The 19,815-nt window shown below is 39.9% G+C and overlaps 1 protein-coding gene across 1 annotated transcript; it reads left to right on the top strand.

The window, feature by feature from the left end:
- Positions 1 to 10,448: 10,448 nt before the first annotated feature.
- Positions 10,449 to 13,131, top strand: LOC134863695 (cytochrome b-c1 complex subunit Rieske, mitochondrial). Its single transcript, XM_063882338.1, has 2 exons — positions 10,449 to 10,709; positions 12,129 to 13,131. The coding sequence occupies exons 1-2, from the start codon at positions 10,499 to 10,501 to the stop codon at positions 12,737 to 12,739; spliced, it is 822 nt and encodes a 273-aa protein (XP_063738408.1). The 5' UTR covers positions 10,449 to 10,498; the 3' UTR covers positions 12,740 to 13,131.
- Positions 13,132 to 19,815: the final 6,684 nt, after the last annotated feature.

The raw sequence follows: 19,815 nt of genomic DNA, 5'->3' as shown, positions 1-19,815 counted from the left end.
GACGTCATAACCAAAGCAAATCTGGATCAGCTCGTTTGAACCCCTTTTTAGAGATGTGGGTAAGGAGGAAAAGAGAGAGAGTTGTATTTTCTGACACTTTGTGAGTCTCCTTACACACCGGGGACACATATTTATGTATAAAAGACAGCAAAAAGTGCATTTTGCATGATAACTTGCATCCCTGCTTCCATCACTTGCGACTTTCCCTGCAATGGGACTTCTTTTCCTCGGAGCATCAGGTGAAGCAACGTCTGTTTGTGATGACGCCAACACAGATGGATTGTCTGACAGCAGCCAGCTCTGTCCCCATTTTATTCACCCCTAGATGTTGCATTATCTTAACGGTATTGTTCTAGGCATAACGATAACATTAAGTAATGGCACGTTCTGCCCCTGTGCTTTTCATATGTGCCGGCTGGAGGCAAGGCTTTTAAAAAAAATCTAAATCACGTAATCCATGTCTCAGCTGTGACTGAATGGAAATGAAAATAAATACAAATGTTAAATTAAAAAGCTGTTCTTGCTGACAGACATTAAATCCATCTCTTTTAATTGTATTGTTCTCATATTAAAAATGAATAGGAGATAATGATAAAATGTTTTCTATAAATGAATACAGTTATTTTTGGCCACTTTGTTGTTCAGATGTACATCACATATTTTTAACTAGATGATACATTCATAAATAAACAAACAGTATACAACTGAGTGATTCCCATGAGTTTAATGTCTGTTCGCTGTTAAACTGCTCTCATGTTAAGAAGCATCAGATCAGTGATCCACTGCAGCGTCCAATCAGTGACGGATACACAAGGGGGCAGGGCGACTGGCTGAGGATTTCCCACAAGGATGGTCTGGTGGTTCCTCGGTTATCGCTCACCGATCCTTGGTCCTCCGGCACAAATAAGTGCCATGGGAGGCTCCTTAGGTATTAGGTATTCTGATTCTGATTCTGGAGAAGGCGCACCAGAACAACTTCCGGTTCGACAGAAGAGGAGCGAGGAAATGACAAATAACAGACTTGAGATCTACCCCCTGTGCATTGAACAGAAGAGCCGATGGCTGCAATATCTCCAACAGGTCTTGACTAAACTATAATTTGTGAAGTGGTGGTTCACTGAACATCCCAGGTGGTGTGCACATTACACACTGGATCCGGCAGGCAGACAGTTTATCGCACAATCCGGTGGTTTGGTGGCTTTGACAACATTGGTGAATGATGTGGATCATTTCATCTAAATAGAAGAATATTGTCAAGATATTACCAGTTTTATAATCAAAACAAATTAATAATTCTAAATAAGGTTGACTATTTCACTTAGGTCATATAATGCATCCACACGATTACTGCTCACTTCAACATGACATGCATATTTTTGTGTCCGAGTCCATTATTAAAAAAAAGAAAATTAAATCTAATAATGACATCTTTAACTTAATTCTATAAAACCTATTTATTTTCATACATTTTTCACTAAATTCAAATAATTATATTATTTTATGTTTTGGCCTCTCAAACCCCTAAGATGTCAGGTGGTGCAACTGTCCAAGCGAGAAGACTAAGACATCTATTAAAACATGTTACTTTAATAATGATAAAATCAAAATAAAATACTCTGGCATTATTTTATGTTTGAAGTCTTTTGGATAATGTTTTTTTTTTTTTTCTAATATCAAAAGTTTTAAAGCTGTTAAAATAACTGCAAAACTTGTGTCCGTCAATTTACATTTCCTAAATGTCAGGGTGGCGCAACCATAAACACTGGACTTTTATTTTGAAGTGAAGAGACAATAGCCGTAAACAGGATGTTGCATCAGCCAGAGGACCCCAAGAGACCCTTTGGACTAAGCTAAAAGGTTTATAAAATCTCTGTCAAATACTGATAAAAATATTTTTTTAACTTCATGACAAGGGTAGAAGCTAATGCTAGCAACCAAACATAAGCCTGTTTAATTTGAGATTAGTTGCAATAGTCAGGTGGTGCAACCAGATAGTCAGGTGGCACAACTACAAGGAATGTCACTATATAATGCTATTCAAAGCTCTAAGATTATCCATGATACTTCTAAAATGTTTACTATTTTTAAATTTAAAGATATTACCCACTTGCAAAATGTATGCAATGCAAAAAGAAAAGAGAGATAATACACCTAGACACAACAGTTAATTTTACAGTTATTATTATTATATTACAACTTTCAAATTCTTAAATGGGAATTTTTCAATTTATTAGTTCTTGTGTTTTATAGTTATGAGAGGAGGAAGACAGAGGGAAAAATTGTGAAGCCCCCCATCAGCCAACTGTCTAAGCAAGAAAAGAAAAAGATGAGACATAAGTGGAGGCAAGATCAGAGAAAGCACAGGGACAGGAAAAGGGCCATGGAGGAAATATTGAATTTCACACCAGACTCAATAGAACCCCCAGCAGAGCTTGAACCTAACCCTCCCAACGAGGATGATATTGTCAGTGTAGATACACCTAAGGCATCCTCAACACCACAAAGAGAAGCCTGCAGTAGATGGAAAAGAGAGAAAGCAAAGTTGCGCAGGAAATGCAAAAAATGAAACAAGAAGTGGAAGCTGCCAAAAGAGAGTCTGAAAAGTTAAGAAAACGCACAGAAAGATTAAAGAAAATGAAGCCTGAGAAGAAAAAGGCTAAATCTACAGAAGCAGACAGATCAAGTCCAGTGGCCATGCAGAGAAAAGAACGAGTTGTATACTTCCTCTGTCGAGATGAGAAGAGTCACTTACTGCCAGGGAGAAAGGACACAGTCACAAAAAACAAAAACAAACAATAGAGACGTGTATTACAGACGGTTTGTTCGATATTGTCCATTTTTTTGGACACAGCCAAAATTATCAGGCAGGAATACTGTGCGTGCTTAGACCATGAGAATGTCAAACTCTTGACTGACAAACTGCACCAGGAAGGTCTCCTGAAAACTAACAGCATGTCTCAGCTGTTGTCTTCTATTGTATGCAGTCCAGACAACAAGACATGCATGTATCGAGTCTACCCCAAATGCTATTATAATGAGGTTGAAATTCCAACACCACAGGCAGAAGAGACCATAAGATGGCATCAGTGGATCAGAAACAGTTTTGTTTAGGAACACAAACTGGAACAAGTGCTGAACTGTTGACCATCTTCAATCAGAAGCTCGACAGCCTCGCCAAACACCAATATAACTGGTTGCACCAAGCCAAAGAGTGCAGGGCTTTAAAAGAAAGCCTAAGAGAAGATGAAATTGTCTCATGTGGACTTTTCAGAGAATTTCTCCTGCAAACTTAATAGTGAGGTGCAGGCTTTTCATTTTGGAGGGAGTCGGAAGCAGGCCACAGTCCACACATGCGTGGCTTATACAGCAACAGGCTCACAGTCCTATGCGAACATCTCTGCATCTCTTCGGCATGATGAGAGAGCTGTGTGGGCCCATTTGGAGCCAGTGCTGAGGGATGTGATGAATAATTGCAATCCATCTCCTACAATTCTACATGTGATGAGTGATGGTCCAATCACCCAATACCGCAATAAAAATATTTTTTATTTGCTCAGCACCATTCCTTTCCTCTCAGCCTTCCGGCAGGTGACATGGAACTTCTCAGAGAAGTCCCATGGAAAAGGCGCCCCCGATGGAGTTGGCGGTGCTGTGAAGCGCACTGCTGACTCTGCTGTCCAAAGGGGTGGGGATGTCCAGAACACAGAAGATTTTTACAACTCCTAACAATGGAAACAGATTTGTCAAAGTTATTTGGGTACCGAGGAAGGAATCAGCAATTTGATGAAAGCGTAAAATAGATTTGTGACCCCTATAAGGAACTTGGCGTTGCACCAAAAAGTCATCCACAGAGATGCTCTGCCTCGTAGCAGACCATATTGCCATTGCCACATCCCATTGGTCGGCCTCCAACAGCATCCAGGCCATGCCAGGCCGCCCATATAGCCTAGTGCGCCTATAAGCGCCCATGAAGCATGATTAAATGAAAGTTTATCATGGGAATTACAAAGGTCAGCCATTGTGGGCAGGCCTCAGTAGTTGGGAGAGATGAGTGAGCTCTTGCCGCAACTGAGGCAAAGCATGTCATTTAGGCATCGTGCTGATACGGACATGGCTATGCATCAGACTGGGAATAATTGAAAACACACAAAACTGAGACAAGAATTGTTACTAATGTTGACCATCATTTCAAAATTCCAACTTTGTTAAGAAATCACTGTGCATTTGAGTAGTTATATCTGTAGTGTGTACCGAAGTAATCTTAGGAATGTTTTGAATGGCTGGGTTAGGTTCCTATTCTGATGACTAACATGTTACTAGTTTGAATGAAATGCTTTTTCAGCATTTAGTCAATAACAATGTTGTCAGTGTCAACAATCATTCGTTAGGTGACAACCAATCTAACCAATAAATGATGTTAATTAACAATGGTTCTAATGTATGTGTGTAGTTTTCTTATTATGATTGTGTATTATGTGTACCATATTTCCTGTTTTAAATGAAATGGCGTTAACGATACCGTAAAACCTGTACCTACAGATTCAAAACTTGTGTAAATTATGTTAAAAAACCACAATTTCAAAAGTATATGTTGATAAATCTAGTGTAGACACCCAGGTAAGTTACCAAGAATATCTCAATAAAGATACAAGATATACTATTTGACCTGCATTTTTTTGGTTATGTTTAAATACTGCCTACAAATGGTCAAACATGTAAAATTGTTCAAAACCTGACACTTGTCAAAGATTGTCTGGCAATCAAAAATGACATGATGTGAAAATATTTAGACTACTTGTTGAAAAGCTTTCATTCATTGCAGTGAACAATGCTCCTTTGCAGAACAACAACTAGTTAACTAACCTTTAAAATGACACCACATCTATGTCCCTAGTGGTTCCTGCCCTCTTTGATCTGCTGAGCCACCTAGCTGACTTTGCAGAGAACAGCCGGTACAGAGACCTCGCCACTCTTGCAGAGAAAATGAGATCAAATCTGAACCTGCGTTTTGCTTGCCTCTTGGATCCAACCGATGAAAAGTTCTCACCACTTGCAGCAGCTGCCTGCTTTGTCAACCCAACTGTCTGTGAAATCCTTGTTAATGTTGATGTAGCTGATGGAAATATCCAGGAACTGCTGAAACAGGCAGAAGACTATGTGGTCAAATGCACTTTCCTCCCACACACAAGACAGGAGGACCACCAGTCTGACGATGATGCAGAAGAAGTCATTGAGGAACCAGAACCAGCGCCATCTTCAAAGCAGCCGGTGTTTAGGTTCCTCTCAAAATGCCGCACCACAAGACCTAAACAGAAAACCTCCACAACCAGCGTCAGGCAGCAGATCATTAAGTACAAGGAAGAACTTTCACATCCCATCACTGAGGACACAGGAACAGACTTCTGGCTGGAAAAGAGTGACAGTTTTTATCACAGTTTAAAACCTTTTGCTTTGGACTTGTTGGCTATGCCAGCTTCTCAAGCTTTTGCAGAGAGAGTATTCAGCATCACAGGTGACCTCACAAGAGGACGGCGCAACAGAGGAAGGGTCAGCTTGGAGCGAAGTGCTTTCCTTAAAATGAACAGAAACAAATAGAACTGTTGTATTCACTGCTATTTACAGCATTACAGCTGTAGCAGTATATGCACAACTTAGAGTTTCCGGTCTGGTATTTGTTTTGTTTTTTGTTTAATATGAGAGCAGAGAGATTTTTCTTGTTCCATGCAATAATGGCATTACAGCTGAGCATGTAATTCACTTGTCTTGAGTTGAGCTCCTTGATACTAGCTCATTGATACTACTTCGAATTATTAACAGAAGAATATTTTGTTTTGTGTGCAATGACATTTCAACCAATGCATATTTTCTTTTAGGCTACATATGTTTTGTTTTTCCTTTTCAAATCTAAGTGATTTTGCTCACAATGCACAGAGTAATAGTTGATGACTAAGAAGATGATGCTTAGTTACAGAGTTGTGTGCTTTTTAGTTTAATGTGATATTTACCTGTATTTTAAATGCTGAGACAGCACAGCAGGGTGTTTTTTTTTTTCATTTACTTGAACATTAAGGAGTATTACAGCCAATACATCTTTTATTCTACTTTTGAGAATTCTTGTTGATTTTGTAAGGCATTGTAGCCTAACAGTAATTTAAGTTATCTTGAGGTACAGTACGTGAACGTTATCAGTAGTGCATTTTCTGTATCTACCTTGTGCAATGGCATTACAACCAATAGTTGTATTATTATTTTTGAGAATTGCACTTTATTTATTTGTTTATTTTTTTTGAGTTAGGTGATTTATTCTTTCAAGATGAAAGACAATATTATTGAAATAGATGTCATATGCAATACATATCATTCAAGGAGAATGCATATCTTTTTCAGGGAGCATGTATATTTTTCAGGGAGAGCAGGCCTTATGCTAACTTTATTTGAGATTATCTTTTGTGAAAAAGCCATGGTCAGTGTTTTTGACATTAAAAGTAAAATAAAATACATGTTTTGTTCTGTTAAATCTCTGTCTGTATTGCATATTCAAACCTTAATACCATTCCAATTCTGGTGAAACATTTATTCAACGAAGTCCACGGTAGATTTAGTCGACTTATCTGCTATTAGGTGGTCTGCTAAAACTAGACTAAGACTAAAAGACTTAAGACTAGACTAAGACTAAAACTGATGATATTTAGTCGACTAAAACTAGACTAAGACTAAAAGATTTCAGATGACTGAAATATGACTAAAACTAAACGGTCTGTTATTCAAAAGACTAAGACTAAGACTAAATCAGAATTTACTGTCAAAATTAACACTGCTAAGCTAAAAGGTTTATAAAATCTCTGTCAAATACTGATAAAAATATTTTTTTAACTTCATGACAAGGGTAGAAGCTAATGCTAGCAACCAAACATAAGCCTGTTTAATTTGAGATTAGTTGCAATAGTCAGGTGGTGCAACCAGATAGTCAGGTGGCACAACTACAAGGAATGTCACTATATAATGCTATTCAAAGCTCTAAGATTATCCATGATACTTCTAAAATGTTTACTATTTTTAAATTTAAAGATATTACCCACTTGCAAAATGTATGCAATGCAAAAAGAAAAGAGAGATAATACACCTAGACACAACAGTTAATTTTACAGTTATTATTATTATATTACAACTTTCAAATTCTTAAATGGGAATTTTTCAATTTATTAGTTCTTGTGTTTTATAGTTATGAGAGGAGGAAGACAGAGGGAAAAATTGTGAAGCCCCCCATCAGCCAACTGTCTAAGCAAGAAAAGAAAAAGATGAGACATAAGTGGAGGCAAGATCAGAGAAAGCACAGGGACAGGAAAAGGGCCATGGAGGAAATATTGAATTTCACACCAGACTCAATAGAACCCCCAGCAGAGCTTGAACCTAACCCTCCCAACGAGGATGATATTGTCAGTGTAGATACACCTAAGGCATCCTCAACACCACAAAGAGAAGCCTGCAGTAGATGGAAAAGAGAGAAAGCAAAGTTGCGCAGGAAAATGCAAAAAATGAAACAAGAAGTGGAAGCTGCCAAAAGAGAGTCTGAAAAGTTAAGAAAACGCACAGAAAGATTAAAGAAAATGAAGCCTGAGAAGAAAAAGGCTAAATCTACAGAAGCAGACAGATCAAGTCCAGTGGCCATGCAGAGAAAAGAACGAGTTGTATACTTCCTCTGTCGAGATGAGAAGAGTCACTTACTGCCAGGGAGAAAGGACACAGTCACAAAAAACAAAAACAAACAATAGAGACGTGTATTACAGACGGTTTGTTCGATATTGTCCATTTTTTTGGACACAGCCAAAATTATCAGGCAGGAATACTGTGCGTGCTTAGACCATGAGAATGTCAAACTCTTGACTGACAAACTGCACCAGGAAGGTCTCCTGAAAACTAACAGCATGTCTCAGCTGTTGTCTTCTATTGTATGCAGTCCAGACAACAAGACATGCATGTATCGAGTCTACCCCAAATGCTATTATAATGAGGTTGAAATTCCAACACCACAGGCAGAAGAGACCATAAGATGGCATCAGTGGATCAGAAACAGTTTTGTTTAGGAAACACAAACTGGAACAAGTGCTGAACTGTTGACCATCTTCAATCAGAAGCTCGACAGCCTCGCCAAACACCAATATAACTGGTTGCACCAAGCCAAAGAGTGCAGGGCTTTAAAAGAAAGCCTAAGAGAAGATGAAATTGTCCTCCATGTGGACTTTTCAGAGAATTTCTCCTGCAAACTTAATAGTGAGGTGCAGGCTTTTCATTTTGGAGGGAGTCGGAAGCAGGCCACAGTCCACACATGCGTGGCTTATACAGCAACAGGCTCACAGTCCTATGCGAACATCTCTGCATCTCTTCGGCATGATGAGAGAGCTGTGTGGGCCCATTTGGAGCCAGTGCTGAGGGATGTGATGAATAATTGCAATCCATCTCCTACAATTCTACATGTGATGAGTGATGGTCCAATCACCCAATACCGCAATAAAAATATTTTTTATTTGCTCAGCACCATTCCTTTCCTCTCAGCCTTCCGGCAGGTGACATGGAACTTCTCAGAGAAGTCCCATGGAAAAGGCGCCCCCGATGGAGTTGGCGGTGCTGTGAAGCGCACTGCTGACTCTGCTGTCCAAAGGGGTGGGGATGTCCAGAACACAGAAGATTTTTACAACCTCCTAACAGAGAGGAAATCAGATGTCAAGTTATTCTGGGTGACCGAGGAGGACATCAGAAGATTTGATGAAGCGGTCCCTGAGGTTGTGCCTCCTATAAAGGGAACTTTGGCGTTGCACCAAATAAGTCATCCACAGAGAGATCTCCTGCTTCTGTAGCAGACCACATATCTGCCAGTGCCACAATCCCATAATGGTCGGCCTCCAAGCAGCCAGTGCCCAGGCCAGTGCTCAGGCCAGTGCCCATGAGAGCGCCCATGAGTGCGCCCATGAGAGCGCCCATGAGAGCAGTGATCTAAATGGAAAGTTTATCATGGTGAATTACAAAGGTCAGCCATTTGTGGGGCAGGTCCTCCAAGTAGTTGGGGAAGAGATTGAGATGAGCTGCTTGCAGCAACTGGGAGGCAAAAATGCATTCATTTGGCCCCATCGTGCTGAACTCACGGCACACATGGCTAATGCATTCAGACTGGGAATATTTAAACACACAAAACTGAGACAAGATATTGTCTACTAATGTTGACCCATCATTTCAAAATGTTCCAACTTTGTTAAATGATATGTCACTGTTGCCATTTAGAGTAGTGTTATAATGTTGTAGTGTTGTATCGAATGTAATCTTATGTGAAGTGTTTTTGATGGGCTAGGGTTAGGTTTAGTCTCTATTTTCTGATGACTAAAACATGTTACTATTTGAAATGAAAATGCGCTTTTTTCAGCATATTTCAGGTCATAACTAATGTTGTCAGGTGGTACAACCAATATTCGTCAGGTGGTGCAACCAATTTAAACCAATAAATGATAGGTTAAATTAACCAAATGGTTTCTAAATGTAATGTGTGTAGTTATTATACTTAATATATGAATTAGTGTATTTGTGTAATTATTTTCCTGTTTTTAAATGTAAAATTGGATGTTAACGATACCTAAAACCTGACCTACAGAATTCAAAAATCTTAAATTATTGTTAAAAAAACCACAATTATAAAAGTATAATGTGTTATCTAGTGTAGACACCCCAAGGTATAGTTACCAAAGAAATAATCTTCAAATAAAGATTACGAATGTATATATATTTTGACCTGACATTTTTTTGTCGTGAAGTTAAAAATACTGTTAAAAATGAGTTAAAACAGGTAGAAAAGTTGTTCAATAAATGAGACTTGTTCAAACGCATTGTTCTGGACTCAAAAATATGCATTACATCTATGTTGAAAATACTTTTTAAGAATACCTTTTTAGAAGCTTTATTTGTCATTGACCCATGAAATCAGATGGGATCCAGTAGGTTGATAAACAAAACAATATGTTAACTTTAAACTTTAAAATTCAAATCAAACGTATATAATATAAAGCTATAATACTACTTGCGTTAAAGCCTACCTGACAAATCTCTATATATTTGGTATATGATATTCAAGACATTGCCTTGTATTTTATTAGTTTAGAAATGTTTTGATTTATTTTAAATAAGAATGATTCTAAGTTTTAACTATTGTTTATTTTGACCCAATGTTTTTTATATGAAAAGGAAAATACATACAACATTTCGAGAAAATTATCATACACTTTATTGAAAAATGTAATGGATTGAAAATGGCTAAATCAATGAATAATAATAACAAAACGTATTTCCATTTCATCGATACACTTCCAGTATTTAATAAGAAAAAAGGGTATTTAGAAAAACAAGTAGTTCGGGCCCGGGGACGTATCATTACGTACGACGTCACTGCTATTGCTTACGTCATGTCGTTGCCTTAGTCAACCCATCACAAGGTCAGCGTCAGTTTAGCGCAGACATGATGTCTCTTGCTGCCCGGTCAGGGGCATTTTCCCCTTACATGCAGGCTACAGCTGTTGCTGTTGCTGGTCCTCTAAAAGCTCTGATACCCGGGATTGTGGTAACGGGAGAGAAAATTTTGTTAGACCCGAAAAAACAGTTCCTTTGCCGTGAATCGCTTAGCGGCCAGAGCCCAAAGACGGGGCCTGCAGTGACTGTTAGCATCAATGGTAAGTCATTGACTGATATCGTTGGTTGACTTAATCAATTTCCAGTTGTTTAACCTTGTGAATGGGAAGATAATGGCAAGAGCCATGTGATGTGAATGTGCTGCAAAGGGAGATAATGTCCTATTTAACAACGTTAACAGGAACTGCCAGTTAGCCGGCCATAACTTCTCTGGCTAAGCTAGCATTCGAAGCAGGCTAGCTTCCTGTTAGCATATGTGGCTAACGAGCAGCGTTCTGTGTAGGTCAACATTGAGTTGCTTTAACGGTACTCCTGTTTGAGACTGACCGCCTCTCTGTGGGTCAGAACATGTTGTATGTGAGGCTTGGACAGTCTGCCCTTATCGACCTGATATAGTAACGGGAACATTAGCCGCTTCAAGACATTAGCCTAACATCCGCTAGCTACCTCCGATGTCCCCGGGTCACCCCTGTGACTTGTTTTGTAATCAGTCACGTTCCTTCGAGAGAGATGGTAATAGCTGGATAATGATTTTAACATTAATATTTTTCTTTCTGGCTTTCATTATGGTCATGTCATTACTTAGGTCTGTGCCCTTCCTTATGTCCTGCGTGCAGTTATGAGTTCCTCTGTTGACCTTTATTGTAAAGCAGCCAGATTTACAGGTGTATTTATAAATAATAGGTTGTTAATGTTGCAGTGTGCTGATGAGATACAGTGATTACAGCAGGCTCTGACTGCAGCTCATACTAGCATCAAACCAACAACACGTCCATTCCAAAACCTTTATGATTAATTGAATGTGTCTTCCTATACTTGATAGAGTTGTGTGTATAGCGCTGCATTTACTAATACATTTCAATATGATTTAATCTGGCCATTTCCTTGGTTTGTTTAGTTCAAAAAATAAAGTTTGGATGAACATTTGAAGTGAATGGAAGTTCAATGAAATAATTTGTTTCTATAATATGCTTAAACTTTTATTTAAAGTTTATATTTTATTTTTTGAACGGATTGTACACATCCTGTGGTCAGTCTAATGTGACCACTAGAGTGATGAACGATGCTGAATTGATTGTGTAGTAGAGTATTCAAGGTTTTTCTATTTATTTAAAGCTTTGAAATGGTAAAGGCTGTCCAACCTTTTGTTTTTTTAAACTTTCTGTCATCACTATCTTGCATCTCAGCACAGCTGCTGTCATTGCACAGGATTGTATTTATTTGTGCTGCTTATGTAGTGACCATAACAAAGATGAAGTCAAAAACAGAAACAAGAAGAATGCCAATAAATAAAAATACTTGTATCCATTGACAAAAGTCTAAGCTGCTTTGGTACAAATAGACCAGTATACTGTCAGTGCAGGGTCTCTTGTGGAGCTGGAGCCTGTGTAAACTGACCATTAGTGTTCCCTGTCCTCACCTAAGCATTCTAACTGATGAGCTGTGTGTTTTTGTCTCAGGCTCTGCAGGAGTCCGATTTGCCCACACAGATGTCAGGGTACCGGACTTCAGTGACTACAGGCGTCCAGAGGTGCAAGATCCAGGCAAGTCCTCTCAGGAGAGCAGTGAGTCCAGGAGAACCTTCTCGTACCTGGTCACCGGGGCCTCAACCGTAGTGGGTGTCTACGCTGCCAAGACAGTGGTCAGTCAGTTTGTATCTTCCATGAGCGCCTCCGCTGACGTCCTGGCCCTGTCCAAGATTGAAGTGAAGCTGGGCGACATCCCCGAAGGCAAGAACATGACCTTCAAGTGGAGAGGCAAACCGCTCTTCGTTCGTCACCGCACAGAGAAGGAGATCGCCACCGAAGCCGAGGTGAACTTGGCAGAGCTGAGAGACCCTGAGCACGACAAGGACAGGGTCCTCAACCCCAGCTGGGTTATCGTCCTCGGAGTGTGCACACATCTGGGCTGTGTGCCCATCGCCAACGCTGGCGACTACGGAGGTTACTACTGCCCGTGCCACGGCTCTCACTACGACGCCTCAGGCCGCATCAGGAAAGGCCCCGCCCCCCTGAACCTGGAGGTTCCATACTACGAGTTTGCAGACGACGAAACTGTGATTGTTGGATAAATAATAACACTGCCCCCTTCCCACTGAGCTCTCATTGTACAACAGCTTTCACTTGATTTTAAAGCGTCTCTGTAGTGATGCTGGTGAGGAAATGTTCAGGTGTAATAATGTGTTAAACTGATCGCATCAATAACGCATGTGGAAATGTTTAGCTCTCTGCAAGTCCTTCATCAGTGTCTCAATCTTGGGTTTTAAATGCAAATCATTTAAATATGGTGTCTGAGTCATAGGTGAACACTGAGAAGATGCCATCCTTCCTGCTGTGCTCGCCAGTGAATGTCATGAGGACATGAAATAAAAAACACCTGCTCTTCTTAAGTTATAGTCCATCTAATTAGAAAATAACAGATGTGTGTTGAGGTCTGTTTAATAAAGATTTCTATTTTATTTGACCCCTTGTGTTTAGCCTTGTTTTTTGCTTAAAATCATAATAATTCCTTCAAATAGTATATCAGGATTTATTTCCTACTCTAGTGGTTCATGGTGTCGAGACAGGAACTGTTTAATTTAAGGTCCTGTTATGTGTGAGATTCAATCTGAGATTTAAAGTACACGCTCAGTCAAGCTTTATGTTGCAGGCTTTGCTTGTGGCTGAAAGGAGAAATAAAAGTTGCAGCAACAAACTCCGGTTAAAATAAAAGGTACTTGTACTGTACAGTGAAAAGGTTTCAGTCTATCTGAATCTACAAAGATTGATTCATTGTTGGTGCTCAATTATTGGTTATTTTGTGGCAGTGACCCACCATAGCTGTAGGTGAATGTCTCGTATGATAGCTGCCTTTATAAAGCAAACATGAAGAGTGCATCTGGGTATTGTTTGCAAGTGTGGATGCATCTCCAGTTCCACATGCACTTAGTGCTGTATTGAAATAAGACTTTGACGCTGGCATGTTAATCTCCACTTTGTGGAAAATGTAGTCAGTAACTTAGTAACTTGATCATTTTTTCAAAATATAGTTTCCTATTTTCTTATTGTTAAATTCCACTGGATAACAGACTCTGCAGCATTAATATGAAGAACATCGTCCCCACATGTTTTATTTACCAGAAGGAATAACCCTTCAGTAGACAGGTGTTCATAAAGTTGTTTTCTGAATGTGTAAAGGATTTTGAATATGATGGGGGGGTGGGATGGTGTGCGTATATAACGGACCAGTCAGACACGTGAAAGATGCCTGATTTTCTGTTTCAGTATTCATATTTGTTTATCATCACATGACTGAATAAATAAGGAAATCTAAGCACAAAAGAAAAGAACACAACTAAGCCAGAATGTGTGGTGCAAAGAGACCAAGGTGTAGGCTCGACCCCGCTGCACTCGTAATATGCATCCACCTATTTTTGGATGTCAAACTCAATGCAGTAGTTCCAGTCCTCAGCTGCTCTCACTTGGATCATTCTCTGTTTGAAATCTTTTTCTCACAAGGGGAAGGTGGAGATCCGAAACCTTTACTATCAAGAGAAAATGTGTGCTGCAATATATTTTTAAAAGCACAGCTTATGCTACTTATACTTCACTTCTTTGTATTCTGTAAATATCTTAATTGATTTCTTTATTTTTTTCCCCCCCAAAGCAAGTGATACTAAGAATACACATTTGATTCACAATAAAATTCACAAAGTAATGACATCTACAGCAAATGCTGATTAGTCAAAATTCATTGTCCATCCCATCACCTAGATACAGGTTACAGAGCACACCAACACTAAATAAATAGGGAGAATAATCTGTTATTATTGTTTGTTACTAAATTAGTGTAAGGAGGGGGAGAAGGCGGGAAAAGAAAAACAAAAGATAATAATTAATAAATAAAATCAGAAAAAATGAAACTCATGGACTGGAGACACAAGTTAGCAATTTTGTCCGGCCAGCCTACACAAGGTTCTGACTTGTCCCTAAAACTCCAAGAGTGCTATATAGATAAAATAACTGTTATGTTTGGGGCGTGGCTGCTTTGAGTGACAGGTGGGTGGTGTACTAAGACTGTCACTGACTATCATGGCCAGTCGGCTTAAAGACACTGGGACAGGCCCAGCACTCTGTGATCAGGTCTTCACTACAGCCAGGACATGGTTATACTCTCCAGCACTTCACCCTGCATCAGCCAGGCGGCTCACTACTCCCAGGTATGGGGCTGAGGGGCCTTTTTTATTAACGTTGCGTGCGCTCAAAAGATGGTGTATGTACATTTCTATTAAATAGAAATAGATTTGTGGATAAAGTCCCTTTAGTTTTTATACATATATTTGTAAACACTTCTTGAAACCATTTGGTTTACTGTCATTGCTTAAAAGGATAGTGAAATGATGTCATCTGATCTAACCATCCTGTTTTCGGACCGCTGCTTTTTTATTTTGGTGACGGTCCGACCTTCAGCGTTCACAGCGTGCTCCACCTGCTACCATGATCTGTACCGCCCACCTGACAATATGATTTACTTCTCTCCAGCTCCCCAACAGGAACATCTGTATTACACAGTGTGAGATCTTTTTTTTTGTCTGTGAATCTTATGATCATCTGCATGCAGTCAGTATAAATGATTATTAATAAGGGGCATTTTAATGACTATTTATAGGCAAAGATGGGCGTTATGTGAAGCCCGCAAAAGCTGCTGATTTATAAAGGGAAACTGGAGGCCCTTGGTACCCCTCCACTAAAACCCAACTGTTTGCTATCCTGGCTCCAAAATGGTGGACCTGCACCTGCACCTTGGCTCTTAAGTCAAACCAAACACTTAAGAGGTTTATTTGCAGGATTATTAGGAGTTTGTATCTCCATGGTTGATTGCACTTATTGTAGGTTGCTTTGGATAAAAGCGCCATGTAATCGCAGCTGTACGCAAAACGAACGGGAGGGGATTCCAGAGGGAGAAGTGTTTGAGTTCCACTGCAGCATCATGTCAACATCTGTGTGTGTGTGTGTGTGTGTGTGTGTGTGTGTGTGTGTGTGTGTGTGTGTGTGTGTGTGTGTGTGTGTGTGTGTGTGTGTGTGTGTGTGTGTGTGTGTGTGTGTGTGTGTGTGTGTGTGTGTGTGTGTGTGTATGTAAGCATAAAGCTCATTGAGCTGTACATGTCTGTAATGTGAAAGCGCTCAGATTAGAAGCAGCTAATGGAAGGCGTCCTATTCAGGCGACAGCTGCAGTTCTGAGCCCGGTGCCTCCCACAGCGCTGCGCATTGAGAGGAAAATGAGAGCTCAGTTGGAGGAGCCTGCATGGCTTTGAGGTAGGAATAGATATTTCACAACAGCACAATGAAGCCTAATAGAAGTTTCTCTTTGCTCTGCCTTTCTCTGCCGTGGGACCCTTTTCATGCTCAACACAAGCAGCTGCTGATGTGTGAAGTAGTCTCAGTGATTCTGCCAGTCATGATCAGCAGCATCCTCAGTGAAGCACACACGATGGAGGCACCATGGAAACGGCACATGCAATCCTGTCCTTCATCACTGATATTTACAGGTGTACCTCTGCTGATTCCCTGCACACACACACACACACACACACACACACACACACACACACACACACACACACACACACACACACACACACACACACACACACACACACACACACACACACACAGAGGGTTCCCTCAGTATGTAGACTCTGACAGGGAGAGTGTTGGACGGACATTGATGTGACACAAATTCACACTTACTGCTATCCACTTCTTCACATTCAGCTAACAACTGCCCCCCCCAAAGTAAGTTATCTCCAACACAGGGTTGGGAGGGTTATTTTAAATGTAATCCATTACAATTACTAGTTTGATGTCAAAAAATGTCATCAGTAACCTAATGAGTATCAAAATTTTAAGTGAATGTAACATTATTGCTTTCTGTTACTTCTGGATTACTTCAATATCAAATGAAAGAGAACATAAAAACGATTAGAAAATGAATAATAAACTGTTTTATATGTTAGTCTATCTAACAATGTAACCTTAGAAAAAAAACGGTAGCTGTAACAGTAATAGTTCAAAAATGCTGTTTAAGCTTAAAACATTCATTAAAAGCATACTGTATTTCTGTTCAATAAATCAGATGTTTATGCTGCATTAGAAACATGAAGAATTAAAGCCTATAAACCATAAAGAATATCCATACAGTATACGTCTACCTATATTGTATCCATCTTTATTTTCTTTTACAACAGTAATCTGATTACTTGTTTTTTTAGGTTATTGTAATTGAATACTGTTACCTTTTTTTGTATCCTGATTATGTAATTTCATTACATGTAATCCGTTACTCCCCAAACCTGCTCCAACACCACTCAGTCAATAATTGGACTATAGGACATTTCCCACAATGCACCTTGAATTTGTCTGCCTTGTCATCACAGGGAGTTTGGATGAACAGGGGATCAGGAAGAACTGGTAACGTCACACAATCTGAATGAGATGTACAGAGCCATCCCTCCCTATAGCTGGCTGTGGTTAGGGTCAGAACGTTGTCACTGGTGCTGCCATGGCTCTGACATTTGAAAGTCCTTCAACATGGCAGCCATGCACATTATTGCAAACTGTGGTGTCAGGGTCTTCAGAGTTTTACCTCTGTCTGTCTGAAGTTCCTCGCCACAATCACACCAAGGTTTGTATTTACTCAGTAGAAACATCACGAGGTAGTGAACTAAGCACATCCATGCTCTCAGAGGACGGTGCTGTTGTAGTTTGGACGCTACTGTCATGATCCCATTACATGTACCTGACGCTTTCATCCAAAGCCACTTACATACACTTATACCATAGACCGGTCTACTGGAGCGATTTGTGGTTAGGTATCTAACTCAAGGACAATTTGACATGTTGACCCCCTCACCCACATCCATGTAGTCTCGCAACTGTTTTAAAATGTAGTATGTTGCACATATACTGGGGTGAGTAGTTATTGAGAGAGCATTGTAGCAGTTCATGCGAGGTGTCTTCACAATTCACAGTCCTTTTTTAACAATAAGAAGAGTCATCCAATTTCATCCATTAGTCATCTTAAACTTAAAACTGCCTATTTTGCAATGTTATGCAATGCAAAAAAATATGCAAACTAAGTAAGAGTAAGATACCTCTCAGTCCAGTTTCCTTAAAATCAGTTGAGAATTAACACAGTGGAAAAATACAAAATGAAATGAAACCTTTAAATAAAATAGGACACTATTTTGGAATTTTGCAAATACTGCCATAAAATCTAAAGATGCAGTCCAGAAGAGGAATCCTTTAGATTCGCAAGACCCCATGGCCTTTCCTATATCAGTAAAAACTGAACCTTTGTTCGTCTAGTAGGGATTAGGCCGAACATGTTGTTGGCTTTGTCAATCACTGCAGTGTAGCACACATTCCACCTGGAGCAGGGCTGAAGACATTCAGTCCCTCTCTTTGGTTGGGGGAAGCATTGAGATTGAGTTGATAGACACTGTCAAACATCACTGTAACACATCACAGTGACTGCACAGAGCAGAGTGCAGAAGGAAAACAATAGCTCGTCAACTACCCCCCCCCCACCCACACACACACACACACACACACACACACACACACACACACACACAGCCTTGTTCCTGTGCAAAGGCCAGCCACATGAGGTGAAGGTGTCCCCTTGATGGGAAAATCTATTTCAGGAAGCTTTTAGGGCAGCTGTGAGCGTCTGTCACCTAAAACTACAAGGTGCCCTGTTCCCCTCCATCTAACCGGAAAATGCTTCCCCCTACCTGCTGTGTAATTCCCAAACAGAAAACACTTGACCATCATCTCCCATGAAGCATAAGCAGTGAGTGGATGGACCAGTGTTTGAATTATGAATGAGTAAATGCCTGGGTTTTATTTGAAGAGCACCTCTGGTCTGACAAATATCTTCATACACCTTTTCTGGATATTCGGTTAACACTTTGCTGCAGATTGTTCTGCTTTGTGCTTTTATCAAGTAACATTTAAATACAGATTGAAGCTGAGAGCAGCGATGATTGGCCCTCACACATCCACACACGTTGGTTACCAGGATAACTGTTTTTGAAGCCTAGAATTTTCCAGTGCTTGAAGCCGATCGCAAGTGTGAACATTACATATTACACGGAGTGTGATGCTCTGAAAATGATGTTTTGAAAATCTTGCACCACCTCTGTTGTCCACTATGAGGCGCTATAGACAAAGGGTTAGCACACAGTATGTTTCTCTTTACCACCTGTAGACCAACATTATAATTTTCATGTTAATGGTATAATGTTTGTCCCATAATGCTGACTTCCTGTTAACAGCAGGTGTCGCATCGACTATGACTCTCGTCAGCCATGTTATGGCCAGGGCGTTTCATGTAACAGAAAGCTTTTAATTTATTTTCATCCTGATGGTCTTAAGATGCTATGGACCAAATTTGAAATAATTGTGATTCAATTTCTAGGAGGAGTTTGTTAAAGTACAAAGCCTGAACATGGCAAAAAAATACACAAAAATAAATCACACTAAATATAAATGGGCTGACATCCTGTTAGTATTAGCCAATAGCACCAGGAGACTTTTTTAAAAGTCTACCTGTGATACACATGGCTGAAATCTTACCATATTATGTATATGCCTACCAAATGTTATACAGCTACATGAGAATTAGGGGTGGGGGCCTTTACTATGAACACAGTTTATGGGCATGACTTTCCGATTTGCCACGCCCTAGACCAACCCCCTCATCAAAACGTTATTGACCCCACATGTGCAAACTTTCATGTGTTTTCGGAATAGCTTATACCCCGAATACGCGTTGGAACCTGGCAAACAACAATAACAATCCTTCCAGTTTCAATAGGTCCTCCACTCGGCCTTAAATATTAATATTAATAACTACATTTACACAGCACTTTAAAAAACAAGTTACACAAGTTCCTCATTCAGGCATACAACCAAGAAGGAGAAGGTGGAATGAATATTACGAGAAGAACTATAGTTGAAGAGAATGGCATTCAATATGTGTTTTAGGAGAGACTGCCCTGGTGAGAGCACAGCATGCACCTGCCTCATGTTTCTAGCCTTGATGCAGGAACTACAGCTCTACAACTCATACCAGACTTTTTTATTAAAATCTTCTAGAGGTGCA

Source organism: Eleginops maclovinus, chromosome 4 (assembly GCF_036324505.1).
Source record: "Eleginops maclovinus isolate JMC-PN-2008 ecotype Puerto Natales chromosome 4, JC_Emac_rtc_rv5, whole genome shotgun sequence".
Classification (NCBI taxonomy): Eukaryota; Metazoa; Chordata; class Actinopteri; order Perciformes; family Eleginopidae; genus Eleginops; species Eleginops maclovinus.
Note: the sequence above shows the minus strand (reverse complement) of the source record. Positions and strands in the feature narration are given on the sequence as shown.